Raw genomic sequence first — 14,445 nt, 5'->3', positions numbered from 1 at the left:
CAAGTGCAGGGTGGCCTGGCCAAAGTGAAAAAAGCATATTTTCAAGGAGCAGCACAGGGACTTGCCAGTGATACATCAGGTCACCTGGTGGCAGTTCAGGACTGCTGGGCATCCCGCTTGAGCGCTGGGGGCTATAGCATGCTGATGTCCAAGGTCGTCACTTGCTTCTGGCGTACATTAGGTCTGCCCTTCTCTGTAGTACCCCAGTCGATTCCTTTTGTATGTCAGGGACTTGCTACATCATACTGATGACCTTTTCCATATGGTGAGACTCTTCCAAATAACAGGCCTTTTCCAAATCACACTTAATTCACTACAACTCTCAAATGAAGCATCTTCTCAAGGCTCCTTTGGCCAGGTGAATTGCTGTAGGAAGCTAATATAGTCAGTTTTGCAGCGCTCTCCTCCCATTTCTTTCTGATCCAGTCAACCAGGCTTCTCACTACCAAGGCATATCTCCTGCTCCTTTTTGATGCTGCGTAACTGACTTTATGGCTTTTCCTGAGGTGCACTAAGATTTCCGGCGTGTCATTGAGGGAACTGCTGTGAGCCCATTGCCCGGTCCTTGCTGGGCTGTTCATTGTTTGGGCTCGTGGGCATCCCATCAGCAAAGACCTGTCCCTGTTACTCACTATTTCTTCTCTAACCTGGATATGGTGGAGGATATGTGGTATGGACATTGGAGGGTGAAGTCTGTGCGCTGAGCCACACTGGCTTTCCTTTATAGGCCGCTGAGAGAGAAATAAGGTGTCTCAGGGCTTGACTGTCAGTTCTGCAGTTACCCTTGCCTACCTTTTCACTGAAAAGTGGTGTTTCCAAACCAAGGGAATTTAATCTCAGTCCTGTTCATACAAGCAAGCTTGCATTAAAGTCAGCCTATGTCTGCTTGAGGGCTTTTATGGGAATTGGAAAGGAGGTGGGGAAAGGGGTATGTCAGGAGGTGGTGCTGTGCTGTACCCATCTCCGTGTTCAGTGTTCTGCTGTTCTGCTACACCACTGTTGCCTTTTCTCTTGTCAGTTTCTTGCAGCCAAACAACTTACCTCTCTTTGCTGGGATTAATTCTGGAATGGCTACTTTTGTCTGCTCTTGAGATATTGAGAAAATTTGAAGAAAATTGCCTCTTCTCAAGCTCTTATCTTCTTCTTCTACAGTTCAGTCAAGTTAAATGTAATGGTGGAGAATGTTGTTTACCAGCAAAAATCTGTGTCACCTTGACTTACTGTGTGGTCCCACCCGCAATTTACACGGCTCTGTTCTGTCTTCCATGAAAACATTCAATCCTTGAGATGAGCAGGTTTAAAGCTGCCCAGCCATCAGTTAACTGTGTGTAATGCTGTATCCTGAGGCTCGATAAAGGTTTTAGACATTTTTTTCTATAATGCAGGAATCAGAGAGTATGTTGACTTCTCTGGCTGAGCAGAGTTGGAGGGCTTAAAAATCACTGCTCTGCTATTAAAACCCATCTTGAGTCCCATGTCAGGCTGCATCCAGTCCTCCCACGGGTGGAGCTGTGTTTGTTGGAGGCCTACACACAGCAGCTTTGCGCCGTGCGAAGACTCTCACCACCCATGTAATAGAAATCAGACATTTGAGGAATTTTATCTAAATAAGGTTATGCTTCCTTCTGCTTTCTTTATGTTCATTCTGTTGGGTTTTTCCCTTATACTACCTGTTGGCTGCCTCTCATTCCATGGAAGCAGTCTGTGTGCATTAGAGTGAAGATTTATTTCAAGGATTGTCCACAGTTGCTTGTGATGTACTGCTATCAATGCTGGTAGCCAAACTTGAAGCTAAGATAAAAATAACTGGTTGATTTTGAGTGCCAGTGGGGGGGGTGTGGGGGGGAGGGAGTGGGAAAAGAAAATCAAAAGCAGCTATATAATTGGGGAAGAGATAATCTCTATTGCCCTATTATTCTCAAATTATATTTAAGGCAGTAAACACAGAAATAAAATAAATTGATATTAAACTGTTATCTCTTTGTCTGAATTTTCTTCTTATTTGTTAGAGTAATCTTGAGGATGTTTGTCGAACAACTTAGAATTTCATAAATGTCTTTTTTTTGGCATCTGCAATATCTGCCTGAGTTCTTTGTCTTCTGAGCAATTTGATATTGGGTACACTTCCCTTGATATTGCAAGGCAAATTATTAAACCATTCTCTATAGCTATGCTCAACATTTGTTTGAAAGAGCATCTTGAGAGACTCAGAGCTCTTTGTGCATTGCAAATGTGCTCTTCGGTAGAACATTTTGTCTTTTTCCATTTAAATAAATATCTCCTATTAAGTCTTTAGTGGTAAGACTCTTACATCATTTAGACATTCCATCTTTTTGTAAGACTTCCATTTTTGTTCAATATTTTTCTATTTTTTCTGTCAGTTACAGGCGGTTCTTGTTCTCTACTTTTATGAATAAAATGATCATTTTTATTTTACCAGCTTTTAGTTTCTTACAAAAAATTGAAGTCATTGAAAGAGTAGCTAATGGGTTTCTTAGCTTGTTGGAAACTGAATCAGGCTGAAGTCACCTGAGAGTTTTTTTCCTTCTCTTTCTTTTCTACCTTAAAGTAGAAAAGTGAATTTGCTTTCTACTTTTTCTTGAAACGGAAGTGTGTAGGTGCATATAAATATGTATGCACACTCACTAACTTTGGTGGGTGGACTTGCAAGGTGGCTTTAGAAATACATAACCAAGTTCTCAGCAATGTTTTTAAGTTGTTTTTAAGTTGTTTTTGTTGGTAGCTTTTGTCTGGTTTTTTTCCAGGAAAACCGATCCAACAGCTGAACCATTTCAAGTGTAATATAAGAGATGCTTGTATTGTTTGGAAATACATTTTTTCCTTTAGGTCTTTGTGTTTGTAAGATGTATGGAAAATAGTAAAGTCTGAGGTATTTGAACTCTCCATCAAAAGCTTAATATTTCTATTAGTAGTACAGTTTGGTCCTTTTGAATTATTTTTCTGTTCCACAAATTCAATTGTGTCCCATTTTCAAGATAAGGGATCTTATTCTGACCTCCATTTCTTTCTATAAAATTATATAAAATTCTGCTTAGGCTAAACAAATTGTGTTTTCATAAGCATATATATTTGCAAGTCAATGTACTCTAGATGTGAAATTATGCAAAATTAAAAAAAACCCTGAAATTCCTTTGTATACCTTAAGGAAGAAATAAAATGCTGTGTTACATTTTTAAAAATCTCTGGCTAGTCATTCTTAAGGTTTAACTAAATCCCCCAAGTCCTTCAACATATGCATGTGTAGTCCTACAGATTGTGTGAGATGGTGCATATTCACAGCAAGTGCAAAGGGAATACTTTAATGGAGCTGTGATGTCTGGTTTTTTACTTCCTGAGTGAAGTTAGGAAGCAGATTGACCTGCATAGGAAAATTGAATTCATGGATTGTGATGTTAGATGGAAATACTTTTTAATTCAGTCCAAAATGAAGTCTGAGGGTTTTCCATGAGTGTTGGAAGTGCTGTTGGTGATTGAACTCTCATGTACTAAAATATGTAGGGAAATGCATGCATTCAAATCCTGTAGAGCAAGAGGAATCATCCCTCTCTGTGTATGAATACACAGTGTTTTCTTTAGTGTCTTGGGGGTTTTTTTTTTCCCTTTTTCATGTTTCTGCATTTAAAAAATAACTTTTGAACTGGATGGTTTAGGCTATTAGTGTGGCTGTCTATGCATAGGAGCAGAAGCTTAAGTATCTCAAAATATCTGCCCTCCTATTGACTGGGTCTATTTTTAGCCTCAGGGAGCACAGGATTATTGCAATTGAAAAGTTCCTGGTTTATGCAATACCAAAATTTGTTAATTGATTGGGTGAGGCCACACATGTTCCCAGCCACAATTTGCTGAGGAGGAATCCCAAAGGAGAAAAAACAGTTTTTGCTCTTGACAGAAACTCTTCCAGAGAAATACTTATGCCTTAGGTACCACCCCAGCTGCTGACACTGCTGTCTCTGTGGCTATTCTTGCCATGTGCTGCCACCACCCTGGACAGTGGCCTGTGCTAGCTCCCACTCTGCTGGGGTTTGAAGAGTGTGTAGTGTCGTCAGTAGGTGATGTTTAGCTAAGCATCATGCTCACAGCTGCAAATGCATTACTGTTTTAAAATGTGTTCTGATCTTTACAGGCGTGTGCAAGGCATGCAGAAAACTGCAAGGTTTTTTTCGAGTGGGAGGGGTAGTTGTGGCATCAGGTGATTATTACATTTTAAAAATTTGTGTGTGTCTTTTCTAACTCCAGCAAATGTTTGGCTCTCATAGTGTCTATCTGGAAACCAGAAAATCTTTTTTTGCCTTGTAGAACTAGCTGCTCAGATGCCTTCTAAATTCTTTCATGTCTCGGAAGTCATATACTTTTCTTCTTTTCCCTTTAGACTGCATATTTAATCTTGAGAGTTCATACAATTTCATCTGCATTTTAGGTTTAGCTTGTTTTCTTAGGGAAACAGGTTTTGCATAATTGCACTGTCCGTATTTTTGCCAGCATCATCCTCTCACCCTAATAACTTCTGAATAATGTAGCCAATTTCAAGCAAAGTTTCTGGAAGCAGACATCTCAAAGACATATCTCAAAGTTCTTACTGCTTATGCAAAAATCGGTGTCTGGGTAGAAGAGAGATCCAGAGTTTTACCCTATTAAGGAAAAGGCAGGAGCGGGCACTAAGCCGCTCCCGAGTGTGGTCTGCCAGCAGCGTGCACGTCTTGGCTGGATCTCCAGGACACGCACGGCTCGAGCGAGTTATAATTATCATGTGAGTTGTTTCCTGGGCTATAGTTAGGAGAGGTGGGAGGGTGCTGCGGGGGAGACGGAAGGAGGGAAGTGGGGTACAGTAGGAAGCTGGGAGTTTATGGAGAACAGAGGTGGGTAGGGGGAGCTGGTGGAAGCAGCCTGGGGAGCGAGGTTTGGAACAAGGGACAGACGCCTGCAGGGCAACAGGCCTCCCACTTTCTGCTTCTCATCGGATAACCCGTCTTTTTGGTGTGTCACATGTGAGGCTACACTGTTAGGTGGGGGAGTCATGCTGTTATTTCCCACTAATAGCATCAATAAATTGCCTGAAATTCCGTACTCGGGTGAAATAATTCCAGAAGCTTTAGTTGATTCTTGCCTGAAGAGATAGAAGAAACATTGTTTTGCCTTTTTTTTTCCCTGTTCAAACATCTTACTTTTATGAAAGATAAAGGTAATTTTAATAAGTAAAAGCTAACTCATTATTATACATCATAAGCAATTCCCAAGCTTGAATTAATTATTATTATTGTTACTATTACAGCAAGAGTAAAATACTGAAAGAAGTTGTGAATTTATGAAATGTTTAAGATGGAGAGGTGGCTGCACAACTTGTAGACAGCAAATGGATTCTTAGTGTGTTAACATGCAAAGTTATGGGGTGTTACTTTGACATTCACCTCATTTTGCTTATTTGAAATTTAAAATTCTAAGCACATATCTAGCTTTTTAATATACTCTAGTCCGTGGGCTGTCTTGTGGCATTGATCTTAAGACAAACTACCCATTGTTCTTAATGGGAAAATCTATTGATAAAAAAAAAGCCAATGGTGTGACATGGCATGTTAAGAGATGTGGTTTTGAAATTAAGCCAGTCAGGCAGCAGCTCCCAAGACCATTGCCCCTGCAGAAGTGGAGCCTCTCTTTGCTGTGCCCTGGTATTGGGCACTGAAGTCCTTTGAGTTCCCAGCTCCTCAGTGCACCTTTTCCCTCTCCCACTGCTTTACTGGAATGAAACCTGTGGCACAGCCTGACAGGAGCCACGACATGTTCCAGTCTGGATAATTAGCAGTAGGAAAGTAATTTTTCTGTTAAAACTTTCCATTACATGCCTGAAATGTGGTGCTGGGCAGTAGGCTGGGCAGCTGTAGAGGACAAAGGCAAAGAAATAAAAGGTCAGAGTTAGGTACCATCCTTCCAGGATGAGGGGAGTAACAGACTGCTGGGAATGTAATCTGATGTCTGTTCATTGTTCCTATCCATTGCAGATAAGGAGACAGCTCACTGAAAGTGATTTTTTCGCATGAACTCCCATGGGAAGTGCACAGCCGCTTATGATGTGCTTGTTGATAACCTTCACTTCATGGGTGACAGGAGTTTCTAGGGACCCAGTTTCAAACCAGTCTGTCTGTGCCCTTAGTTTCAGGACTCTGACTCATATCTGGGAACAGGTTAAAAGTTGTAAGAAGCAATTATTTTTCCCTGCCGCCTGCCTTGTTCTGCTGAGTTTGTTCCTTCATGTGCCAGAGGGACTGAATGTCTGTGGAGCAGCTCCTAAACTGCTGTGGTTTTAAGATGAACCAAGCCTCACTCCAGAGGCTTGATATTGATGCACCTGAGAGTTAAAGTACCTGATTTTGTCTCTGTATTTGTGATAATGTGGCCTTCTAGCATAGTAGTTTTTTGCAAGAATCCAAAGTGGACTCTTTATTGATGGTGACCCAACCAATATGTTGAATATGCATGTTGTGTACAGTTGCCTGTTCTGCTTCTTGGTTGGTATGTGCTGTCATGTCAGTTGGGCTTCATATTTCACTTTTTAATAAGCAAAAAATTTCAGGGTCCCATTTGACTGAAATGATACTACTAGTTTGAATTTTTTTTTGTGCATTGATTAATAGTTGGGACATGGAGCATTTGGGAAAAAAGCAATGCAAAATTCCTTATAGGTGTTTCCCTGCTACCATTGTAGGTCCAAAAAGGAAAAAAGCTGGTCTCAGAATTTATGCCATTTTGGTAGTGAGGGCTGGATTAATTTACTCACTATTTTCAGTGCTCATTCCACTGCAGTTTATTTTGGGTCATTTAATTTCAACAAGGCTTGATCTGTTTAGAGGGCTTTCTATAGTGGCGTGGCAGGACCACACAGCTCTTTTATAGTACGTACGTTCGCTGCTAACCGGGAGCTCAAAAAGCTAGTAAACGAGGCACAGACATGAATAACTTTAGAGAGGACAGTACAGTTTTGTATGGTTGGATTATTTTGAAAGTTTTCAGAAATAACCAATCTTTTGTGCACTGTGGGTTGCTTTGCGGAGCTTGAAGTGATGGTACACAGTAGCTGTATGCTGTCAGAGGTAAGACTGGAGGTCTGGCTGAAGGCACTCGTCAGGTTTAAGGTACTTCAGAAGCCACTGTGGTGGAGAGTTGCTCTCAGTCCTTATTTAAGGAACAGTTTTGATTCCATAGGTCGATATTTCCATCGGATTCAGTAGTTCGATATGTTTTTGCTGTTTTAATTTTTAGATTTGCTGTACAAGCCATTCATACACAAAATAGGCTAAGGTAAAATAGATCTCAGTTGAAAATGTCTAAAACAGTTGGCCTCATCAGCCAACAAAAAAGCTTATGCTCATTGTCTGCACTGAGTCTGCTCCAGTTTAGCATTATGATGGCAAAGGCCACGTTACCCCCAAAATGAAAGAGCCAGCCTTCTTTTGTGTCCATCAAATCATGACTGTTTCTGGTTCTGCTCATGCCAGCTGACAAAGTAACGTTCCTTTTGTGTAATTGGTTAAACCAAGGCAGCATTGGTGATTCTCTCAACAGACAGAAGGCATGATGTCCTGAAAGTGGCTGCATCTGTACTAGGAGGTTAAAACAGCACTGAGACCATTGTTAATGAGTGTTGAGACCATTGCTTTTTCTTAAATTTTTCACTTTCTTGAGTTTTCTGGTCTCTACTGTTTAGCATACTCCAAGCAGCAGCCAGGGGCAGGCAGTTCAGGAAAGTTCTTAATAGTTTAATAGTGTGGAAATAGCTGATTACATTCCCATCAGCCTCGACACAGCAGAACCTTTCTGAACATGTTTCATTCACTCCTGTACAGCTAGTTATGACATCCTTGTAGCAGATTAGAGGCAGAATCAGCATTGTTTTAGTGTCTAAGTCAAAAGTATAACAATAACACTAGTTTTGGGACATTTGAAGCCTACTGAAAGTTTTGCAGGAGTGTGTGTGTGTGTGTGTGGGCATACACAGAGCCAGTTTTTGTCTGTACTGTGTGATATTCCAGCACAGGGATCTGGATGCTTTCTTGGCTATAGGAGGATATTCCTGCTTGTCTACCAATAGTAAAGCCCTAATATCAGTGAATGGAAAGTTTAAAAAGCACTTCTTAAAAACATCTCAGTTTGGAAACTTAACTTACACAAGTTGAATGTATCAAATGTGGTTTGACTAATGCTCTAGGCCCTCTAGTCACAGCCCCTAAAATTCTGTGGTTGGTTGTGAGCTGTGTCATCAAGGAGCTTCTGATCTCAGTAGGTCCTGCCCTGCAGCTGCACAACTTCCTGGTGCACCCTATGATTTCCCTTCCTGGGGGAAAATATATCAGTGCGTCTTACACCGCTCTACCTATGTTTGGAGTCAGCTTGTAGATCCATCTCCTCTAATCCAAGCCACCTCAGAAATGACAGCCCACCTATATTTTTATTCTCTTATTATCTCATAACTGTCTAAAAACTCCTTTCATGTTGATCGGGAGCTTTTCTTTTGCTGTGTACCTTCAGATTTAGATCCATGCACTGCTTCTAAATTTAGGCTGTAAAAAGTACCACCTTTACTTCTGTTCTTTTATACTTGAATGGAAATAGTTCAAAGTTGTGCTGATGTAATAAAAACAGGAGGCTGGAAGGCAGTGAACTGGAATAAGGGTGAGTGTATGAGAGAACACAAGCAGAGAGTGGCAACTTTAGATCCTCACTGCCATGATCACACAATTATTTTTAAAATTTTGTACTTAAAAGCTGCATTTCAATTGAAGAAGGTTTCAATTTGTTATTCATAATGTAATGTCATTTATAAAAAACCATTTAGGTTATGGTAACACCAGATACTTTAGCCAAGATGTCATGAGAGGCAGTTCAGGCAGTCTGGATTGTTCTGAGATTATTAGTTGTATGACACTGATCTGTACTTAACAATGAAAATGCTGATTCAAAGCCTTTCTCTTTCTTTTTTCCATGGCTCTTAGCTTTAATGATCAATCAGAGGTGGTGGGCTGAGGCAGAGCTCCATGCTATCAGCTCCTCCCAGCCCTCTACACAGTTCCCAGGAAACACCCTGTGTTTCATTAGTTCTTACTTAGTTTATGGTGTAATACTTTGCTCGAAGGCATTAAACTATCATCAAAAGCAGCCGACCGATTAGTGTGACTTCTTGTTCCAGGGTCGCTGTACAAGGGAGAACTGCAAGTACCTTCATCCACCAACACATTTGAAAACTCAACTGGAAATCAATGGCAGGAACAACTTAATCCAACAAAAAACTGCAGCAGCAATGCTCGCCCAGCAAATGCAGTTCATGTTTCCAGGGACACCAATACAGCCAGTGGTAAGTATATTTCTCTGATGGTGTTAATGGTAAGTAAAGTTGAAGACTGTATTGACCTGCAGAAGTTCTCAAAATAGTATCAATAAAAATAGTCCCTGTCTGTTTACTTAAGGAATGGTCAAGATGCTAGAGATATGCTCATTTATATTTCCATTTGAAGATGTAATGGAGTGTTGCTGTAGATTTGATTTATTTTTCTTTTATCCCAAAATAACTTGCAATTTTTTCCTCTTCCCCCCCCCCAACCCCCCACCCCCCTTCATGTATTTCATGTCATTTTTGCAAGATTTTTACCTACAATCCTTCTGGAGGTGAAAATTTATATAATAACAATAATTTGCTAGTAAGTTACTTGAGTAGGAACACGAAGTTTCTCAGGAGTCTGTGGGTTTGAGTGGCTTTGAATATTATTTAATCCAAATACCAGGAACAAAGGTTAATGGGTAGCATTTTCCTGCTCTGTTGAAGTCTGAAGTGTCCAAGGATAAGACAGAGAATTGGTGGTGCATGCACTTCACAAACTCAGTGTTTTTTCTCAATGTGATTCGTACAGTGCCTGAGACACTTCATATCCAGGCAGTGACATAGAACTAAAGTCTGGCATGCATGAGCAGCATCTTTGGATATGCACTAAAGTGATCAGTTACTCCAGGCAGCCCTTGCACTTGGGCTCCTCACTGTAACAAACTTCCAAATCATGGTTTGGCAAGTAATCTGAATTAAACTTTTCACACATGGCTGCTAATGATGTTTTTTCAATTTAAATTCCTAGTGTAAGGCATCCCACAGGAGGGGGATTTTTTTTCTCTAACTTGAGGCATCTGGAGTGTTGGCATCAACTTCTCCAGTGAGTTTCCAAGGTCCATTTATAATTTATCAAAAGACATTGGCACTCCTAATTACTATTTGCTTGGTTTGTTTCAGACATCTGCATTTGGATTAGATAATTTGGTTTTCTAAGTGCTTTTGCCTTTCCATGGGCTACAGCAGAAGTCAAGTGTAGACATCTCAGAAGAAGACACATGCATTTGGTCAGAAGAAGCTCACCCCAGATGCCTTTTTCAATAATGCCTTTTTATACTTGAAACATCTACTGTCATGTGGGATTGGGAATTGGGTGTCAGGACTCCCTGAATTTCTGGTACATGTTCATCAAATTGTATCTGGTGATGTTGACCTGAGTTGTCTTGATATTTCCTGGGGTTTTACTGCTTGAGTTTTCACCAGAAAAAGTTTTAATGAAGTGATAGATTCCACTGCTTAATACTATGAGAAAAATTGAAGTGGCAAAATGATACTTTTTTCTTCTCACCCGTTTCATCATTTGAACTTTACAATTTCATTGACATAATGTCTTCTGTACTGATTGCTGTGATAAAAATGCCAGGTTTTATTTCTCTGTCTCACATAAATTGCCAGATTAAGATGACTCAGCCTTGACCAAATGGATAAAAAGTGAAAGAAAATTTTGTAGAAGCCATTTCACATGTGGATTTATTCTTAAAATTATATCTGATACAAAGCTGTTATTTATATGTCACATAACACATATTGTCCTCAACATAGTTGAACCATTGTTTCATATATATGTTCATTATTATGCTCTTCAGAATTTAGCTCATGTTTGACATATAAATTGGGTTGTTTGATATCGAGCAGATTTGATCACTGATTAAAACACAGCATAATACACTTTTAATGTATTTTTTACCTCTTAAGGGCTGGTAGATGCCATTTCCATATAGTTGGTTATCCTGGTTAATCTGCCTGCTCAGAGCATCTTATTGGTACTAAGTCACATCCATTTGAAATTTAGTAATTGCTTCCAAAGACAAAAAAAATCCAAAGAAAACCAAACCCAAACAAAAAATAAAAAATAAAAAACCCCACCTTCTAGCTCCTGTGTTTTCTCTTGCATATTTTCTGTGTACTTTATGTCAGGCACGCCACCTTAATGAGAAAGACACTTCTTCGTTAAAATGTTTTGAAGTCTTAGTGTTGTGCTGTTGTGTTTCTAGCTGCTGTCTTATTTGGGAACTTAATTTCTGACAAAGCTAATCTGAGATGTGTCTTGTTTTTCTTCTCAGTTTTTCCTCATTTATAATTATAGCTTCACTCTCTGGGGTAAACCTCAGCTCTGCAGAACTAAAGCACTTTCCAGGTCTAAGCGTGGTCTGATCATGGTGATGTTCTGCCTCCACCCCCTGTGGAGCTGTTGGTGACAAACCCACTATTCTGCCTCATCATGGCTGTTTTAGCATCAGAAGTACTCTTTCTTCTGGTCATGCCTTCACTGACTCACTGTAGAAAGGAACAAAACAAGATTTTTAGACCCGTATCGTTCCTTCCAATCAAAGTTTTCATATGATTAATTAATCTAAGCCTGAATAATCCCTTTCTAAATATTGTGTCCAGCTGAGATTATAATATTTATTCTGCTTGCCACTGGTGACAGCTAGGCACACAAACATTTGCAAAGGTGAGTTTTTTCAGTGTGTGAGACACAGTAACATATAATTGCAGGAGGTGGCAAAATACAGTATGCAAACATACTGGAAGTTACATGCCAAAGAGCTCATTATATGTACTCTTATTAGAAATATGGCTTTAATATAGTTAATAATGCTTCACCTATGAAATCTGAATACTTCGAAAAATAGCCTGTTTTCCCAAGGAAAACAGGTATTGAGAAAAAGCAATAAAGTCTATGTTATTTCTACATTTAGATGTGTAAATAAGCCTGCAATGTAAGCTGGACCTTCACAGAGATTCAGGTTCAAAGTATGACTTCCTTTGCATCACCAGACTCTTTTCCAATAATAAAGTTACAAAGGTGGTTCTTGGTATGCTGCTGGAATGTGTTACGTGATTAAAAGAAGAGAGGATCCTGTGTGTTTTGCCAGCTGTTTGAAATTTTTTCATTAAGAAAATGAATTGGTGCCAGAAAGAACAAGCAAAAGACAACAGTAATGTATTGATTCAGGGACTTTTTTTTCATCTTGGTCTGTGTTTTCCTTTTTCAGCCCACATTTCCAGTGGGTCCCACAATAGGAACGAACACGGCTATTAGCTTTGCTCCTTACCTAACGCCAGTAACACCAGGAGTTGGCTTAGTCCCGACTGAGATCCTACCCACGCCGCCAGTCATTGTTCCTGGAAGCCCACCGGTTTCAGTCCCCAGTTCAACTGCTACCCAGAAACTCCTCAGGACTGATAAACTGGAGGTACTGTAGACGCCACTGTGACTAGAAGTACATCCTCTGTTAGGCTATGTGAACGATCCTGGAGAGTGTAACTGTTGTTTTAGAAACGAAGCTTTAATTTGGTTGCTACAGATCAAAAACTTGTAACCAGGCAGGATTTCTGCACTTGCAGCCAGTGGCAATTAAATACTGCTATTTTTAAGGTAGTGTGTTTGCTTATATTTAATACACAGAGATCAACGTGAATTTTCATCTTCTGTAAAGTTCATAGTCTCAAAAAAACCTCAGGTATACGTACATGCCTGTAAAGGTATGCCTTGATGAAATATCTAACAAGCACATTTTTTATTTCAGTATTAATTGTCTTGGTTTTTTTGCACTGATAATAAGGGAATTTTAATAGCCTTATGGATCAATATTAGGGGAATGGTGTAGCCCTTCAGCCCTGAGCTGGCAATGGAGATGTTGAATATTGCCAACCCTGCAGCAGGCTGAAGGGACAAGCTGTGTGGAGAGCCTCCCAGCTGTTGCTGGATCACTGCGTGGCTGGACTCAGTGGAATCTGTGATCCAAGTACACAAGGAGGCCAAATGGCTCTTGCAGAAATGAATGTTCTTGCCCAAAAGCCAAAGCACTAGTGTCTAGAGCACGTTTCTTCTTGGGAAAATCAGTATGTTCATTCTGCCCATTTTTGAAAATTCTTTTTAAGTAGGCTCTCAATTTTGTTTGTAGACTCCATAAAAAATACAGTGCATCTGATGTGTATTTTCCCTGGGTTTCAGCAAGAGGAACTCCTTCCCTACCAGTCAACCTGCAAGAATACAAAGTGTAGTCAGAAAGAGACAAAATATTTTGTGATTCCCAGCTAGTTTTGCAGGAGCAGTTACGTGAGTAAGTAAGTATCCTTCCCATCTGCTTTCTAAAGAGGAAAAAGGAAAGGCATTTGGGAATGCTTCTGTTGCATGTTAAGTTCATTTAGCCACAGTACCACAGAGCTACCTGAGGAGCCAAGAACAAAAGGGTGAAATAGGTGCACTCCCCTCACACACCAAGCGATGAAGGGTTTATTGAATTGAATTTGCTGTAAAACTTGAACTAACTGGGGAAGGGGGCAGGTCTGTGTTTTGGGGGTGTGGGACTCTCCTTGCCCTTTCACGTTGCACCGAGCTCTGCCCCTGCAACGTGTGTTGTTTTGCACGTAGGTGTGCAGGGAGTTCCAGCGGGGGAACTGTGCGCGTGGAGAGACTGATTGCCGCTTTGCGCATCCGGCAGACAGCACAATGATTGACACAAACGACAACACCGTAACCGTGTGTATGGATTACATAAAAGGTCGTTGCATGAGGGAGAAATGCAAGTATTTTCACCCTCCTGCACATTTGCAGGCCAAAATCAAAGCGGCGCAACACCAAGCCAACCAGGCTGCAGTGGCAGCCCAGGCAGCTGCGGCAGCTGCGACTGTGATGGTAAGTGCTGGCATGTATGGCTGCCTTTTTTTCATGCCTATTTTGCTTCAATTTAATGCTGATTGCTTATACTTTATTTTCTCTTTTGCCTCTTTTTTTTTATTTTTATTTTTTTAATTTTTATTTTGGTGAAAGATAAGAGTTTATAAAATTATTACTATTGCTTGATGGGAGGAAGCACTTTCTTTTCTTTATGCCCTTATTTTAATGCTGTATTTCTATTCAAGACAGTGAAGCAAATGACACTCTATACCACTTCTGTTCTCTGCCTCAATTATATGTAAATTTGCCTATAATATTTCCAAACAGAAACAAAACTGATAAACTCAGTGTTCCCAGGAAAACAGGGACACTTATGCTGTTTTAGCTCTTTGACGGCAGATACACATGTGGAAATTTGGAAGAAAAGCAGATA

General features: G+C 40.2%; 1 protein-coding gene across 9 annotated transcripts in view; it reads left to right on the top strand.

Moving 5' to 3' along the window:
- The window catches only part of MBNL2 (muscleblind like splicing regulator 2), a 90,520-nt gene that overhangs the window by 47,272 nt on the left and 28,803 nt on the right, over nt 1-14,445 (top strand). For 8 of the 9 annotated variants that reach the window (XM_042043537.1, XM_042043510.1, XM_042043519.1 and 5 more), the window contains exons 3-5: nt 9,197-9,361; nt 12,385-12,585; nt 13,767-14,030. In XM_042043537.1, coding sequence (XP_041899471.1) covers nt 9,197-9,361; nt 12,385-12,585; nt 13,767-14,030 — 630 coding nt within the window. Of the gene's footprint in view, nt 1-6,684; nt 6,696-9,196; nt 9,362-12,384; nt 12,586-13,766; nt 14,031-14,445 lie in introns of those variants that run through there. The other variant, XM_042043579.1, reaches the window with a different exon arrangement.

Source organism: Corvus kubaryi, unplaced genomic scaffold, assembly GCF_017639235.1.
Source record: "Corvus kubaryi isolate FWS band 111438036 unplaced genomic scaffold, C.kubaryi_AGA036_p1.0 133, whole genome shotgun sequence".
Lineage (NCBI taxonomy): Eukaryota > Metazoa > Chordata > Aves > Passeriformes > Corvidae > Corvus > Corvus kubaryi.
The sequence above is the reverse complement of the archived record's forward strand: the minus strand, read 5'-3'. Positions and strand labels throughout refer to the sequence as shown.